Here is a 17970-nt window from a genome sequence, read left to right as displayed (position 1 = left end):
AATACAGAACTTAACCAAAAGCTGCCTTAGCTCACTTCTTAAGCATCTGTATTGGAGCATCGTTTGTTCCCAATAGAAAAAAAAACGACTACTTAAGATTTAAAGCCGATTGCGTCTCTAAAAGTGATTGGCGAGTAACACTCAACGATAATTGGTGGTCTCACGACGCCTTTCACATGTGATTGGTTAGTTATAAAATATTTGACGTACGCTCCTCCTATATTACAATTGGTGGATAGTTGCAATGATAGACTAGGAAGAGCTACAGTTTCAAGATGACAATACAAACACACATCACAATAATTGTATGTACCGATAAGTACTCCCACTACAAACCAAATGCTACAAGCACAGCATTACTTTTTTTAATTTGAACGTTTTCAACGCAATGTTATGGTTGGTAGGCGGATCGAGTCGCGTGTTAGTGACGTCAGTGGCGGGAAACGTGAAGTGAACTTTACTGTAGTGAATGAGTGGTGGGCGCGAGTCGAGAGATTCTTAAGAAAAGTGTATTTCAGTTTAAACGTGGTAAGTTGTTTGCAAAACTGAATCACACATCAACAACAGCAACCGTAAAATGTAGTTTACTGGTATCGTTAAGTGGACATTTAATAGATTGCTTTTGTGCGCGAAGAAAATGAATCCTGTTTGATACTATAGCTGATAAGGCGAATACTGAATAAATGAAAATGGCCATTTTTTCACGAATTTGTGTAAATTTGTCCTATGGCTCCTAGGCAAATCGTGGAATGGAAACTAATGTACGGTTTTAAAGTAAACTCAAATGACATTTCCAGCGATGTGATGATGTACTAACCTTATTTTATAAAACGCCTTCTTTGGCAAGGATTTTCACTTCGCTTTTTAGAACAGTTGAGTTTCTTTCTAATATTAAGTGTAGTACAGAAATCTAAAGACTGCCTTAACCTGCCGATTTAATTGCTTATATTGTACGACTCGGTGAATGATTCTTTCTGAGCGCTCCTACTCTCCGCTGTTTAGTGGCCTGCTCTGCAAATTTGATTTGAACTTAAACTCTTAGCTCGCGGCAAAACTTTTTCTTGTGTGTCGTCTTTTTGTGTTGAGATTGATTGTAAAAATTGTAACTGCTCACGCATTATTCCAGTAAGTGAACTGAGACTGTCCTTTTTTCATTACTTTGAAATTAGAATCTGCAAATCACTAATGTCACTACAGTGTAGGGTTTTAGTTTTAATGAAAGTGAGTCTCTACATACATTTTCGTGTTTCTATCTAATGAAATTAATGACTCTCTTCATGAATTAATATGTAGATCATATTTTATGGTTGTCAACATGCCATTCTGTTGTGATTGTTAGTTTAATGTTTACAATTTTTTTCAGTTTTGTGCTCAGGGTAAAGTATGACTGTTGATAAGAAGCCCATAAGATTTGGACACACAGAGGGACACACTGATATCTGCTTTGATGACACAGGAAAGTAAGTTGTATTAATTCTAAAGAGTATAATTCTTATTAAACAATATTTGTGTTATTCACTTCTACTTGATATATTAATATAAAACAGGGGTCCTCAATTATATTTCTGGAGGGCTATGGTTAACTCCGGACAGTTTCCTAATTAGCACTCAGTCCTTGCTGATAATGAAACTTGATATTTAACTCTATGCCTTGTTAGCACTTTCATTAATCGAATCAAATTTTAGTTGTATTTTAGATCAGAGGTCCTCATATAACAGTCCTGGTGGTCAACGGTGGCTGCGGGTTTTCACTTCAACCAATTTCTTAATTAGAATTCATTTATTTACTACTAAAGCAATTTGTTTTTGGGCATAACTTTAGTTATCTTGTGTGTTGCAGTTCAAAACCCTTAATTGCGTAGTTTTTAGCAGCTGCAGTTCAGTTTTAATTGTTGCCTGTTTTCTTAACCAGATGTTAGTTAATTATGCCAAATAACCAATAAACCAACAGCTCACCAGCTAACATGCTTCTTTTTAAACCTGTGCATGTGCACCATGAAGTATCAGTGTTAAAAAATGTTTAGAAATCAATGAAAGAGGAATTGGAAGGGCTGTTAAATTTAAATTTGTTTTGTTCACATGGATAATGTGTTCACAGAAGGAAACTCTACAGTGTAATTAAAATTTCTCTGGGATGAATGAAAGCACTAACATGCCAAATAGTTACATAACAAGTTTCATTATCAGCAAGGACTGTCTTCTAATTATGAAACTGATTGGAAGGAAAACCTGCTGTCACTGCAGCCCTCCAGGACTGCGATTTAGGACCCATTGATCTAAAATAAGTAATGAATCATAAATGCCCGATATGCTTTTCCCCCCTCATACTTACACGGTTGGCTAAGGGTCGTGCTGTTGTTTTACAGACAGATACCTCAACCATTTGGCTTTATTGCCCTTTGAAGAAAAAAGTGGCTTACATTTTGTACTACAGTCTTGTATATAAAAGAAAACAATTTTAATTGCCTTTTTAATGTTGTGATTTGTAATTTTCTTGCTCATGGTCTGAGAGTCCTTCAGGTGCCTTTTGGCAAACTCCAGGTGGGCTGCCATGTGCCTTTTGCTAAGGAGTGGCTTCCGTCTGGCCACTCTACCATACAGGCCTGATTGGTGGATTGCTGCAGAGATGGTTGTCCTTCTGGAAGGTTCTCCTCTCTCTACAGAGGACCTCTGGAGCTCTGACAGAGTGACCATCGGGTTCTTGGTCACCTCCCTGACTAAGGCCCTTCTCCCCCGATCGCTCAGTTTAGATGGCCGGCCAGCTCTAGGAAAAGTCCTGGTGGTTTCGAACTTCTTCCACTTACGGATGATGGAGGCCACTGTGCTCATTGGGACCTTCAAAGCAGCAGACCTTCCCCAGATTTGTGCCTCGAGACAATTCTTTTGACTTCATGCTTGGTTTGTGCTCTGACATGAACTGTCAACTGTGGGACCTTATATACACAGGTGTGTGCCTTTCCAAATCATGTCCAATCAACTGAATTTACCACAGGTGGACTCTAATTAAGCTGCAGAAACATCTCAAGGATGATCAGGGAAACAGGATGCACCTGAGCTCAGTTTTGAGCTTCATGGCAAAGGCTGTGAATACTTATGTACATGAGCTTTCTCAATTTTTTTATTTTTAATAAATCTGCAAAAATCTCAAGTAAACATTTTTCACGTTGTCATTATGGGATGTTGTGTGTAGAATTCTGAGAAAAAAATGAATTTAATCCATTTTGGAATAAGGCTGTAAAATAACAAAATGTGGAAAAAGTGATGCGCTGTATCTGTGTATGTGTATATATATATATATATATATATATATATATATGTGTGTATGTGTGTATATACTGTATGTGTATGTATATGTATATATGTGTGTATATGTATATATGTGTATATATGTGTGTGTGTATATGTATGTATGTATGTATGTACTGATGTCCTTTCCTTTTTATTTTAAAAATACAAGAGCAACTCTAGTTATGAAATCAGCATTGTTGTGTCTTTGCCTTGTTTAGTTTTAATAGAAAATGAGTTTTTACATTTATTTTTATTATTCATGCTTCTTTATTTGTATCCCTTTTCAGCTATATTGTTACTTGTGGCAGTGATGGGGATGTGCGGGTCTGGGAGGGTCTAGATGATGATGACCCAAAATCCATCAGTGTTGGCGAAAAGGCTTATTCTGCAGCATTAAAGGTAGGCAAAGATGTTGGTTTGGTTCAAAGTTTACTTTAGCTCTTTTTTTTTCCTGCATAAAAAGTCATGAACTGTGATCTTTTTATGTGTTTAGTGCTGGTCATTAAATACTTAAGATTATTATTAAAGAACAAGAACATTACTGCCCATCTTTTGATAAGTGATGAATTCCTCTGTAAAGCACATTTTAACTAGCAAGGTGGTCCATAGCTTAGCATTGCTGACCTAAATCTCTCAAATCCTAGTCACTGCCTATGTGGCATTTACATTTTCTCCCACTTTATGGAGGTTGTCCTCCTAGTATTCAGGATTTCTCCCTCATCCCAAAGACATGTTAAAACTAGCAACTCTAAACTGGATTACTTTGTGTGAGTTTCTCCTGTGGTGGGCTTGAGTTCAGTTCACGATTGGTTCTTGCATGGTGCCCAGTGCTGCCCAGGCCCTCTGGCCCCCACAACCCTAAACTAACAGATGACTTGTATATGCAAATTCAGGTATTTAGTCCTACATGAAGTGCTTGACTTTTAGTTTTGTGTGTGAACTGGAGTTTTTGATTTCCTATCCCCTTTCTTTAAATTCCTGTAATTCAACTTACTTTGATACTATACGTAGCTTTCAATAGCTTGGCTGTAGAAGTTTAGGTCTTTTCATTTCTGTATGTATATACTGTAGATGCTCCCAGACACAGGCTTGAAATCTTGATCCATTCATTGTTTTTGTGGTGTTTGTTTGTTCTCATTGTCTATGCATCAATATTCTGTCTACTCTAATTTTCATCTTAAACACATGGGTCAAGGGTTTGTATTAAGCTAACTTGCGACCTTTCCCAGTGTGTTTTTATGCCTGTGTGTGTGCTTTTCAGTGCATTTACATGAATGTACAAAGCAGTAATAAGGTGAGTAGCCTGGTTAAAACAGACCCTAGTTTCTTAAAAACCCCAATTTACATGCAAAAGTCAATTTAAGGTGGTTAATAGCAAGTTGTGCTTCCCTTTGACACTCCTCTGAAGAGTGACAGCATGGAATCCTCCAAGCAACTCTCAAAAGATCTGAAAACAAAGATTGTTCAGTATCATGTTTTAGGGAAAGGCCACAAAAAGATATCTCAGAGGTTTAAACTGTCAGTTTCAACTGTAAGGAATGTAATCAGGAAATGGAAGGCCACAGGCACAGATGCTGTTAAACCCAGCAGGTCTGGCAGGCCGAGAAAAATACAGGAACGGCATATGCGCAGGATTGTGAGAATGGTTACAGACAACCCACAGATCACCTCCAAAGACCTGCAAGAACATCTTGCTGCAGATGGTGTATCTGTACATCGTTCTACAATTCTGCGCAATTTGCACAAAGAACATCTGTATGGCAGGGTGATGAGAAAGAAGCCCTTTCTGCACTCGCACCACAAACAGTCACTTGTTGTATGCAAATGCTCATTTAGACAAGCCAGATTAATTTTGGAACAAAGTGCTTTGGATTGATGAGTCAAAAATTGAGTTATTTGGTCATAGCAAAAAGTGCTTTGCATGGCTGAAGAAGAACACCGCATTCCAAGAAAAACACCTGCTACCTACTGTCAAATTTGGTGGAGGTTCCATCATGCTGTGGGGATATGTGACTAGTTCAGGGACTGGGGCCCTTGTTAAAGTCGAGGGTCAGATGAATTTAACCCAGTATCAACAAATTCTTCAGGATAATGTTCAAGCATCAGTCACAAAGTTGAAGTTACGCAGGGGTTGGATATTCCAACAAGATAATGACCCAAAACACAGTTCAAAATCTACAAAGGCATTCACGCAGAGGGAGAAGTACAATGTTCTGGAATGGCCATCACAGTCCCCTGACTTGAATATCATTGAAAATCTATGGGATGATTTGAAGCCGGCTGTCCATGCTCGGCAGCCATTAAATTTAACTGAACTGGAGAGATTTTGTATGAAAGAATTGTCAAAAATACCTCCATCCAGAATCCAGACACTCATCAAAGGCTATAGGAGGTGGCTAGAGGCTGTTATATTTGCAGAAGGAGGCTCAACTAAGTATTGATGTAATATCTCTGTTGGGGAGCCCAAATTTATGCACCTGTCTAATTTTGTTATGATGCATATTGCATATTTTCTGTTAATCCAATAAACTTAATGTCACTGCTGAAATACTACTGTTTCCATAAGGCATGTCATATATTAAAAGGAAGTTGCTACTTTGAAAGCTCGGCCAATGATAAACAAAAGCCCAAAGAATTAAGAGGGATTCCCAAACTTTTTCATATGACTGTATGAACCTTCATGAATCTGACCAGAAACACAGCCAAATTAATTCAGGCACTTTATTAATAGCACTCTGTTACTGGGCTGCACACAGCACACTGTTCTGCTTGGCTGTGTATGTTACTTACACTCAGGACTTTTGGGATAATAATAACACGAGTGTTTTTATGTCAATGAAATAATTACAGGTAGTCCCGAGGTTACGGACCTACGACTTACGAACGAGGACGCAGCTGCGATGCATGCGCCTCCGTAACTGCCGCTCTCTCATCTTTGGCCTGGGGATGATGCAAGCGGTGACTGGAGGGGGGGGGATTTCACTGCTCGTACAGTGTAGTGTCCCTCAGGCGGCTCCCGGCAGCAAGCGGTGACCCGTGGTCCATAGTCACCAGGGCCACAGCTGTCGCTCGTGTGCAGAACGATGGTTCACTGCCCGCCAACTACGCCTCATCTACTGCTCCTGACTGGACGCAGGCTGGATGGAGCGGAGGAGGGTTTTTCACTGTCCGCCCAGCACACACGGCTGGTAATGCTGCAAGTGGTGACCCGGTTGTGGCTGAACAGGGCGGCGGGGGTAGCATTGTAGTGTGCCTCGGATGGCTGCCTGTTGAATTGGGGTAGGGCGATTCACTACTCGCCTTTGGCTGAACCGTGTTCGTTTTACAGCATACTGTAGTGGAGGTGACTGTGAGGTGGGCTGGTGATGAACCTCCCCTCGCCGCCCCCATTCATTCTCAATAGCAAGCCTGCTTGTACTGTTACGCACATAGCAGGAGGATGTCTCTTGTCAGTACATCAGATGTGTTGATGACTGGTGCCTTCCTGCTGTGATAATGTGTACAGTGCTGTGCAGAAGAGCTCATCTTAACCTTTTGTCTTCACCCTTCAAGAATGTCTCTGAAACACAAATCTGATGCAAGTGCTGGTGATACAGTAAAGAAGAGAAAAAACATCACCATTGAAAATAAAGTAGAAATAATAAAAAGGTCAGAGAGAGGTGAAACTCCATCATTCATTGGCCGAGCACTTGGTTACAGTCGGTCAAAAATAGCATTTATTAAAATAATGTACCTGTTCCGACTTACATACAAATTCAAACCTACTGTCCCTATCTCGTATGTAACCCGGGGACTGCCTGTATTGTATAGGGTTACTCATTACTTGAAAAAGTAATCGGACAACTTAAAGCACGTTCAGTTTAATGCATTACCCTATTGTTCTTGAGATTGTGCTGCTGAGCTTAGCATTGTACTTTCAGCTGATCAGTATAAATTTAGCAGTTTCTGCAGTATTGAGACAGATTATTTCTTCCAGGAAAAGGAGTAATGCAATCACCTGAGCATTTGCCTCAGGAAATTGGTATTTGTTAGGGCAAAGCAGTGGATCTGAAGCTAAGGATCTGCGCTGGTATCCGGAGGGTTGCTGGTTCGAACCCCCATTACTTGCTTCAGGGGTGCTGTACAATGGCTGACCCTGTGCTCTGATCCCAAGGGGTAGAAAACTAAAAAATTCCTAATACAAGAAATTGCATAAGGTGAAACAAAGAACAGAAAAATAAAATTAATAATGCAGACTATGAAATCCTTAACCGCAACCCAGATAAGAGTTCACATGACCAAATAAGCAAATTACTTGCTGAGAAATCTAACAGCGCTAGCCTGATTTCTTAGAGACTAATATCCCAGTTTCTCTAACCAGAATAAGGGGTTACAGGGCATTTTAGAAACTAGGGTTCTGTGCATAGGCGGGTTATTAAAATGCATGTAAACTCACTAAATGTGTTATATTGGCTTCTGCCCTGTGGCTAGTTCTTCCTAGATAAGGTTAGTCTCCCCAGTGTCTTAAAATTGTAATAGAGATACAGTAAATACATGGGTAAACCTATTTTACATTTATTAAATCTGTGCCTGTGCACTAAAACAGAAAACTAAATAAAAATACATTAAATCGAATCATGCTGTTTAAGTATTGAAAATTGCTCAATAAAATTTAAAAAAAAATTTTGCACTAAGGCCCAGGACCAGAACTAGGAGTTAGTATTGAACACCATCATCCAACATAGCTGCAATACGAGGTGAGACACAAAAATAACCGGATTGGTAAAAAAAATATGTATATTTATTGATGAATTGCAGCATTCTAAACATTGTCACCTTCTATATACTCCCCCTCCCAATCTCTATACACTGCTCCATACGTATCTTCCATTGATTGAAACAGTGCTGGAAGTATTCTTGCTTGAGGCTCTTCAACAGGCTTGCCGTTTCTGTCTTCACTTTATCCATTGAAGAAAAATGTGTTCCCTTCAGGTCAATTTTGATTTTCGGGAACAAGTAAAAATCACAGGGAGCTAAATTGGGCAAATAGGGAGGATGATCGAGGACAGGAATGTTTTTGTCAGTCAAAAACTGCTTTACGGAAAGGGCATTGTGCGCGGGAGTGTTGTCTTGACTCGCTGTTCGCTTTTTTCACCTGACGTTGCGGCAACTCGTGTAGCGATTGTTGTGCAAATACTGACTGGGCTATTAACAAGATATTCCTAGCTGGTTGGCAGTTTGAGAGGGTGTGTAGGAGGGGATATACTGTAGTTCTATGATTCACGTCCAGCTGACCTCCAGGCAGTTTTCCAGGAAAGCCCCAAGCCCAGTCCGGTTATTTTTGTGTCGCAACTCGAATGTTTCTGCAGTTAGTCTGCTTTTCTGCACAATAGTAAAGCCATATTCCACAAAACTATTGAAAACAACCAAATTCAAAAATGGTGCCAAGAAGAACAGTGCTTATTACCTTGTCTCTAGTGTGATGACCCAGGCAGAAATGATTGACCCTGAAATGCCTCAGGTTTGTTGATGGCCTTCTCAAGTAAGCCAACAAATTTCATTGGTGGTCCAGTGTCAAACTTTGGAAAATAGTTAGTGGAAATAAAACCCAAACCTGTTTTTTTTTTTTTTTCTGGTTCAAAGTTATAGTGGAAAAGTGACATTTATAGTAGTGTGCAAATCTTAGGCACTTGTGAAAAAAATACTGTAAACCAGGAATGATTTATAAAGTAATGTCATGAATAGTTTTGTATTAATTAATAAAAAAAAATGAAGTTATTATATGGTGTGACTACCCTTCTGCATCTCTTAGATCCACTTGCATGTAGTTTCAGAAGGTCCTCACATGGTAGATTGTTCCAAGCCTCTTGGAGAACTTGCTACAGTTCCATTACAAACTTGGCTGTCTTACTTGTTTGTCTATGTAATTAATCCCAGACGAACTAAAAGATGTTGAGATCTGGGCTCTGAGGGGGCCATACCATCTGTTGTCGATTCTGTGTTCCTAGTTTTTTATGATTTTGGCAGTATATTTGGAGTCATTGTCATGCTGCACGTTGAAGTTGGGAGAAACCAATCAGACATCTCCCTAATTGTTTTGTTTGATAGATTCAAATCTGCCTGTACTTCTCAGCATAGAGTGTGCCATCAATTTTGAGCAAATCATTAACTTCATTTGTAGAAATGCAACTCTAAACCTCGCTGTTTCCTGTTTGTGGGCAAACTGCCTTGTTTTATACACAAAAATTTCAAATTTTTACTCTGCAGAGAGCCTTTTGCCATTTTTCTGCCAACCCAGGTCATGTTTTTTTCATGTGTAGGTTATTTGTTTGGCTTTATTCTTATCTCAGAGAAATGGCTTTTTGGTCACAGCTCTTTCTTGAAGATCACTTCTGATAAGACTTCTGCAGACTATAGATGGATATACTAGGCTCCCAGTGGTTTTTGCCAGTTCTGTGCTGATAGCAGTTTTGGATAGCTTCCGATTTCAAAGGGAAGAAAGGTTGATGTATTTCCCATTTGCTACACTAAGTATACTAAGAAGTGCCTCTGGGGATCTTTTCTGTCCACTGCTATCTGGCAATTCAGGTCTTCCACCCAATGTACAGTTTAAATTCCATTTGAAATTTCTGCACAGTATCTATTTATTTTATTAACTTATTGATTGATTGGCAATATTATCTGTCTTGTGAGTTCATATCCTTGTTTTTTATGTTTCTCCTGCTCTGTGCATGTGATTTTCCCCATGGGATTAATTAAGTTTATCTAATCTAAATTTACATGGCCAAACAGCCTTGCTCGTTTGTTTGTGCTTTTGCAGAAGAACTTGGACAGAACATTTGGAAAAATTTGCCATTAAATTTCTGCCTGGGAGAGAGCTTGGTTATACAGGATGATCATCTTGTGTTTTATTGCTAAGCTCACTTTTGTCATGTTGTAAGATTTGCAAGTTAAACTGCCACATCTACTGCGACCTCACCTTTTTAGCATGGCAGGCCCTTGTCCAATTTTATTCTTTTCACACAGCTGTTTCTGTTTCATTTTATCAGTTTGGTTCAACCTACATATGATGTCATTGATCATTAGCACCTATCTGTTATATTGGCTTAATAAAGCCTAGATGTCATTTTTTTTAACTGGATGGTTTATCTATCTATCTATCTATCTATCTATCTATCTATCTATCTATCTATCTATCTATCTATCTATCTATCTATCTATCTATCTATCTATACACATACACATACACATACACATACACATACACATACACATACACATACACATACACATACACATACACCTTATTGTATTTCCTCACCTTTTACAAGAGGAATGTTTGGGATTCTAAAATGCGTTCTTTTCTATTGACACACTAATTCGGAACATATGAAAACACTATCTAAGACATATTTTTGTGAACTATCTAAAGTACTTGAGAGTTATTTCTTTTTCACATTTCTCTTCACAGTTATAAAAAAAAAAAAGAAAAACTTTATGCAACTTTGTTTATTTACTCACGATGGTCTGTAATAAACTGGTATATTGTCAACTGCACATTTTGCTTTTAAAAACATCTGAAAATAAGATTACAATGGTGATTTATAAGCAATACATATTTTTCCTTGGTTTATTTTAGCAATGAATCATTTAAAGTATAAAAGAATGGAAAAAAAAGCCAAGAACTGCACTTTCTGTAATTATTAACTTCTTTAACCTCATTCACAGTATCTGTTTCAATTTGAAGTTTATTGTTTTTAGTTGTGAATTTGCTGCATGCAAACAAAGGGCAATTGTAATTTGTATTTTGCAGATTTTTTTTTTCTTTTTTCAAAAGGCAATCTGTGAATCTATTCAAAGAAAAATATTTTTCTTTTAATACCCATTTAGGGCTCAAAGCTGGTCACAGCAGCATCTAACAACACAATCCAGGTCCACACATTTCCTGAAGGAGCTCCAGATGGTATTCTAACCCGATTTACTACCAATGCCAATCACGTGGTGTTCAACGACAGTGGGACCCATGTGGCTGCAGGTTCCAGGTAACAGAAAGAAAGATAGTGTGTTTTGTATGTAAAGATACTAAGTAACAAACAGGGTTGCAGGCCGATTGTGGAAAAAAATGCTGCAGATGTTTCCAGAACATTACAATTCAGAGTTTCAACTTTCAGATAAGTATAGATTAACTGGAAAAGAAAAAAAGATTTTATACTAAATAATGAATGTTTATTTGGGCTAAAATCTTAAAGGACAGTCAAGGAAAATGTTGTCCAGTACTGGTCCTGTAGTTTTTTGGGATTTTTTTTTGGCTTCAGAGACTTCCTGTTTCTCTTTTTCTGCTCTGCCACATATTCTGTATATGTACTCAAATACTGTATATTTAAATGTGAACATTTTACTTTTCTGGAAAAATCTAAATAAATCATTTTTTGTAAGTTGTTATTTTTATTCATTTACTCATTTAATAATGAGCACATTTGCAGGTTAATTGACCGCCAATTAGCTGTTCCTTTCACTTCTTTGTTAATTCCCTTTCGGGTAAAAGCTGAATTAAATTGTAAACAAGCAAGGGAATTGGAGGGGCAAAAATGAATTGGTTCCAGCAAGCTAAAGGCCAGTGCAACAATAAGCATCTTTTTCAATTTACAATTAAACTTACTGTCATACTGCTGTTAATTTCTTTGTCACAAGAGATCTGAGACAATCTGTTAGATCAAATGTGAAGTTTGTTTAGTCGCAGAAATTAAAATTAATAGACTGATTAGAGCAGAAGCTTGTAGCCTCTAGGTCTAGACACTATACATGATGTATGAAGCAGGACATTCTTTTAAAGCATTCTAGGGTCTCCAGTGTAGGAAGATTTTATTTTTTTTTAATATCTAAGATTTACTTCTTTACAGATGGTTGTCCACCTAGCATTTAAACTCATAATTAGTTTACTTTTGTCTATGTGATATTTATGTAATAGGCATTAGATTTAGTGATCACCATGAATGCATATCTTAAAATGGTTTGCAAATGAATTTATTTATTATTATTATTATTAGACATACTTCAGCTTTAAAGTTTAAATTTAAATAGAAATTTCCTGCCCACACCTATGACAATTAATTTCTCTATATCTCTTCAGTGTGACTGACTGTATGAAGAAGCTTCAACTCACTTGGGCCAGATGCCTGAGTAGGAAAAGATACCTGGGATGTTACAGTATCTCCACACAAATAATATTTATACACACAAAGGCAGTAAATTAGAGCTTTTGTTCTTATTGTGTGAATTATTCTTTCTTGTTGCTTCAGTACTTGTTCTCAGTGAATGAAAAGCTCACTGTACAGTATTTCAGTGCTTTTGGTGCTTATTGGAATGGCAGAATTGTTAAATACATCTGAGTGGTACTTGTCAGATTTGTCATTTGTTTAATGTCTTTTAAGCTGTGTGATGGGGTTTACTGTTTTTGATTTTCCTTTTCTAAAAAGCTAAAATCGCTTGCTTAATGAGCAGTTAAAGAGATATGGCCCATTTAGCAAATCTGAATTTACTGTTTTTCTTTTTAGTGACTTCATGATCAAAATTGTTGATGTATCAGATAGCAGTCAACAGAAAACTCTGCGAGGCCATGACGCTCCTGTACTGAGCATTGCATTTGACCCAAAAGATGTCTATTTGGTGAGGATGAAATTACACCTGTTGCTTTCCGGCTTTAAAATGAGCTGGTTTATTTGGCACTTGGTGGCTGTTTAACATTCCTTATTGACATAGTAAATGTACATCTAATTTATAAAAAAACTCCCATCATTTTCATGTCATTAGTCCTTGTTTTACTGTAATATTAAACTAGTAAAAAAAATGCGTAGGTGGTATCAAGCATCAGTGAATTAACATGATTTAATTTCTTTAATTGTAATTTCTCCTACAGATGTGTAAGAAACCAGTTTTATAAATGGGATTAAATATTAAGAATCAGCCAAAAAAACCAGCACAATGAGGTTGCCCCCTTTTCATTTTGTGGACATTTTAATTTTTATTTTAATTTCTTATTCTTTGATAAAGTGGTAGCATAGCTCTAGGGGGTCAAGATTTGATTTAGGTCCCAACTGCTGTCTGTTAAGTTTTCATTTGCACTCTTTCAGTGTTGTGTTATTCTGGGTTCTCTGGTTTCTAAAGATTAACTGGTGCCTCTAAAATTGCCTTTTGTGGAGTCAGTTATTTGGGATTTCTGGTTTTCTGTTATATTATTAAAATCTTTTCATCATAGTTTTAGTCTGTAGAGTTATAATCTCCCCAATAATATATGTCTTTATTTTTCTGTCCTGGGTTTTCTCCCAGTAGACTATGCCTTGTACACCTCTTTTGGGTGTCAATGGGGCACTCCAGCTACATGTTCAAACCACCTCAGCAGGCTTTTCTTGATCCAGAGAAGTTGCAGTTCTATCCCAAGATCCTCACATATTGTGGAGTTCCTCACAACATCACTGAGAGTGAACTGAGCACCTCTATACTGATAGCCCATTTTAACCATTTGTGTTTTCAATTACATTCTTTCACTCACTATTTAGTGCTCAAGACCATAGGTGAGGATGGAGACTGAAGATGGACAGATTGAAAAACTGACAGATTTGTATGAAAGTTCATCTTGTACCTGCCTCAGTCTGCACCACTGCCTCAGTCTGCACTGAATTAGTGGTTAATCTAATGATCACCTCTCTCACATATAAACAAGAACCCAATGTACTCTTCTACTTGGACTAGCTGCTTACTTCTCACCTGAAAAGAACAGGCCATGCTTTTCTGGGAGAGGATGAAACCTTAGATTTGGAAGTGCCGGTGCTCATATCACTCGCATCTAACATAGAGTTAAGCCATTTATGTAAATGCCTCAGATTGCAATCTGATGATGGCAAAAGGACAATGTCAATTGGACATGTCAGAAATGCAACTCTTCGATCCTCACACTGGATACTTTTCAATTCTCAGGTGAACCTTTTTATCCTGTCAGTGAAAATCATTATTGGGCAAGGAGACTTGATGGACCCTTGATGGAAGTCCAATAGACACTTTGTGTAATAATATTTCTTACCCCACAAATATAGGGAACAATGGTGCACAGCAGTGACCCTGGATCCCCATACCCCTTTTTAGCTCCTTCCACAAGATACTATGGACTATATGCCCTTTTTCCAAATCCTCAAACCACATGGAGACATGATGAACACATTCCAATTATCCCACAAATATCTCTACAAGAATACCAAAAGTCGGTCCACTCTTTTATTCTGGAACCTGCATTGTTCCTCCAGGATCTAAGGTTCTTCTGTCAGAGTGTCTGTTCCCATACCCTGATGTAGGCCTTTAAGGGAGGCTGATAAGTATGATACTGCAGAAGTATATAAGCATTTTTTTTATATGCTTAGAATTTAATATTTTCATTTATGCTTAGGCATCTTCAAGTTGTGATGGTTCAGTGGTTGTTTGGAACATTTCTGATCAGGTAGGTGTTATTTATTTGAAAAGCTATTCTAAGTTTAAGTTATTAACAGACTGCTGGAATACTTTTGGGTCTTCATTGTTTGACTTTGAACTTGGGAGACTCATAACATGTGCCTTGTCAGCTGTCATGGGAATGCTTTCATTAGGTTTCCTAGTATTTCTAACATACAGCATATGAACCTGCTTATGAAATGGGAAAATTACATCTGTGTAAATCCTGGTGGGGATAGGGAGTAAATTTGTATAGTGTTATGCAGTCATTTTCACACACTCGCTTATTCTGAGGTTGTTGTAACAGTACTGTAGTCTGTAAATAAGTTTTGTTTTAATGATTAATATTTCATGTGAAATATTAAAATGTGAAATATGTTTTATAATGCATTAGTGTATATCAAACATTGTATTATATTATAAAATAAGTCTGAAATATATATATTTTTTCCTCCCACACGTTTTCCTTTTAATCCTGGTCAAGTTTGCACATTCTCTCCATATTTGTGTAGAATTTTCTCCATTTTCCTTCTCCATCCCTAAAATGTCACTGATAGCTTAATCGACAAATTTTAAATTGACCTGGTGTGATTATACCTTGTGATTGGCTAATGTCTCATCCATGGTTGTTTTCTACCTCATATCCAGTGCTTTTGGCCTAGATATGGGCTTCCTTCAACTCTAAAATGGATAAGTGGATCAGAAATGTACAGGTGGATGAGTTTGCTTCACTATTCTGAAAATTAATTGTTTTTTTCTGGTACCATTACCTATGGCCCTAGGATCATTGAAATCGGATGGACCTGAGCAAAATTGAGACTGTAGTGGATACATAACACTACTAATGCCACATGGAAAATGAATTATCATATAAATTAAGGTTGTTTTACCCATTGGAAGTAAAATTCACTGTAATTACCTAACAGAGCACTAAAACCTGAATGTACACCATATGAGAGATGAGCACAGAAGTAATTGAGATGGCAAATAGAATGTTTGTTACAAAGGATTTTGCCAAGAAATAGTGCCATATCTGGGATAATGTGTGCATGATAGACCCCATAATAATCCAATGAAAAGCTGCTACACTGATATCAGGGCAATAGAGATATGAGCTACAAGGAAATCCTGAGTATCTGAACTTCATGTTAAACAAATGGAGATTAAGAATCAACATTACAGAAGTGTTTAGATTTATCAAGAGAATCAGTGAAGTACATGTCAGCTATGATTACTTTATAAACATGAGCATAGCAGTACAGGTGGGTGCTGGAGAAAGGTGAATTTCACACATATGCTAGGAAAGATTTCTTCCCATTACGAATACAGTAACTTATTCTTCAATGGTATTGTAAGGATTTTCAAACATTCACATAATGATATTTTACAAATGTTAAATGAATATGAATTTTACAAAATATGTTGGACTAATGGCCTTGGCTTCATCATAGCTGTTATGTTCTAATGGTGATTTACAAAAGTCAGTATACATGCAATACATTTAAGTGTTTGGGAACAAATTGAAAAGTAGAGTCGGAATAAGAGATTAAAAGAAGGCTACATGGCCAAAACATTCCATTTCTCGCATTTTGAAATGTGGGAATAACCATTAGTTTTTTCATTTTAAAATCAATACTGTTTTTAGAGAAACAAGTGTATTGGAATGCAATCATAAGATATTATACATGCAGAAGTTTAGTTTAAAATGAAATCCTTCATCTACAAGGATAAGGCACAAACATTAGGAAATCTTATCTGAAACTAGGTGAATGAAAGGCTAATCAAGGAGTCATTTGCACAGAGGTGGTAAGCTAAACTAGGTGTGACGTTATGATTGCTTAGAAGAAAAATACATAGAAAAGGAAGAATTGAAAAGTTGGCCCAGTGGTCAGATGAGCAGGCCCATTGCAAAAACCCTGAATTGTAAAAAGCTTTGAGATAAAGCAGGGAGTTGTTAACTGTATCAAAGTTAATGAAAGGTTGAGAAGTATGAGGACAATGGAGAAACTTGCCTCTTGTACATAGTCAAAATCAATTGCTACTGAAGTAATGCAAGTTCAGCTTAGTAAACAGAAGCCAAACTGTTCAAAATCCTATAAGGTGTTTTCCAAACGAATAAAAGGTAAAGTACCACTTCCAGTTAGCAGAAATAGCCCAAAACTTGATAGAAATCTACATTTTGTACCTAATACTTGTATGCAAAATTTGGTTGACCTAAGTGAAAGCGTGTTTATATATACATAGACACACAGATAGACACAATGGTATTTTCGGACTCTGGAAGGTCTAAAATATCGAGACTCATCAAAATCTCGAAATGGATTTTTTGGAGGTTTCCAATACTTTCTTTTTACTTTCTCGTATAAGTAAGTATAGGGAAAGTGTATGCATTCTAGTGTTCTTAACAACAACATTTATTTCTATAGCACATTTTCATACAAATAATGTAGCTCAAAGTGCTTTACATGATGAAGAAAGAGGATAAAAAGACAAAATAAGAATTAAAATAAGAGAACACTAATTAACATAGAATAAAAGTAAGGTCCGATGGCCAGGGAGGACAGAAAAAACAAAAAAAACTCTTGACGGATGGTGAAAAAATAAAATCTGCAGGGGTTCCTGGCCATGAGACCGCCAACATAAATGAATCGGTCCTCATTGTATTCAGGGTTCTCATGGAAGGACTTGATGATGACGGTCATGTGGACTTCTGGCCTTTAATCCATCAATGTAGGGACATCACGGTGCTTTGATCAGGTGGTGGTGGCGCAGATCGCCACCACAGAAAACCGGAAAAAGTTTTGCCATTGCCATTGTAAATTATGATTCAGTTTTATTGAATTTTTAATATTAGGTTCGGGTAACCACCTGGAAGTTGTTGCAGAAGTCCAGTGATGTGAGCAATGCCAAATCAATCTGCCGCCTGAGCTGGCAGCCCTGCAGTGGAAAGGTAGGAATGCTGCTGCTTTAAGGAAAAAGTCAAATGTGCAAAACCTCCCAGAGTCTGCAGTGTAATCATGTGTATCTACAAAGATGTATATTGATTGATACCCGTTGATGTACTGTATGTACTGTATACATGATTTTGTAATACTGCTAGTCTGATTGTAAAACATTTGAATTTAAATAAGTATAACCAAGTGCCTATATTTTTTTTATTATTTTGAGGTGGTGTAGGTTTTATTCATCCCTTAGTATTTTCATCTCTAACAACGTTAATTACAT

The 17970-nt window shown here is 37.3% G+C and overlaps 1 protein-coding gene across 1 annotated transcript in view; it reads left to right on the top strand.

The window, feature by feature from the left end:
- The first annotated feature begins 260 nt into the window (after positions 1-260).
- The window catches only part of wdhd1 (WD repeat and HMG-box DNA binding protein 1), a 77102-nt gene continuing 59392 nt past the window's right edge, over positions 261-17970 (top strand). The window contains exons 1-7 of the mRNA XM_028821575.2: positions 261-528; positions 1364-1460; positions 3576-3687; positions 11158-11309; positions 12822-12933; positions 14705-14755; positions 17600-17695. Of these exons, the coding sequence (XP_028677408.2) occupies positions 1384-1460; positions 3576-3687; positions 11158-11309; positions 12822-12933; positions 14705-14755; positions 17600-17695 (600 nt within the window). The 5' untranslated portion in view covers positions 261-528; positions 1364-1383. The remainder of the gene's footprint in view (positions 529-1363; positions 1461-3575; positions 3688-11157; positions 11310-12821; positions 12934-14704; positions 14756-17599; positions 17696-17970) is intronic.

This window comes from Erpetoichthys calabaricus, chromosome 16 (genome assembly GCF_900747795.2).
Source record: "Erpetoichthys calabaricus chromosome 16, fErpCal1.3, whole genome shotgun sequence".
Classification (NCBI taxonomy): Eukaryota; Metazoa; Chordata; class Cladistia; order Polypteriformes; family Polypteridae; genus Erpetoichthys; species Erpetoichthys calabaricus.
The sequence above is the reverse complement of the archived record's forward strand: the minus strand, read 5'-3'. Positions and strand labels throughout refer to the sequence as shown.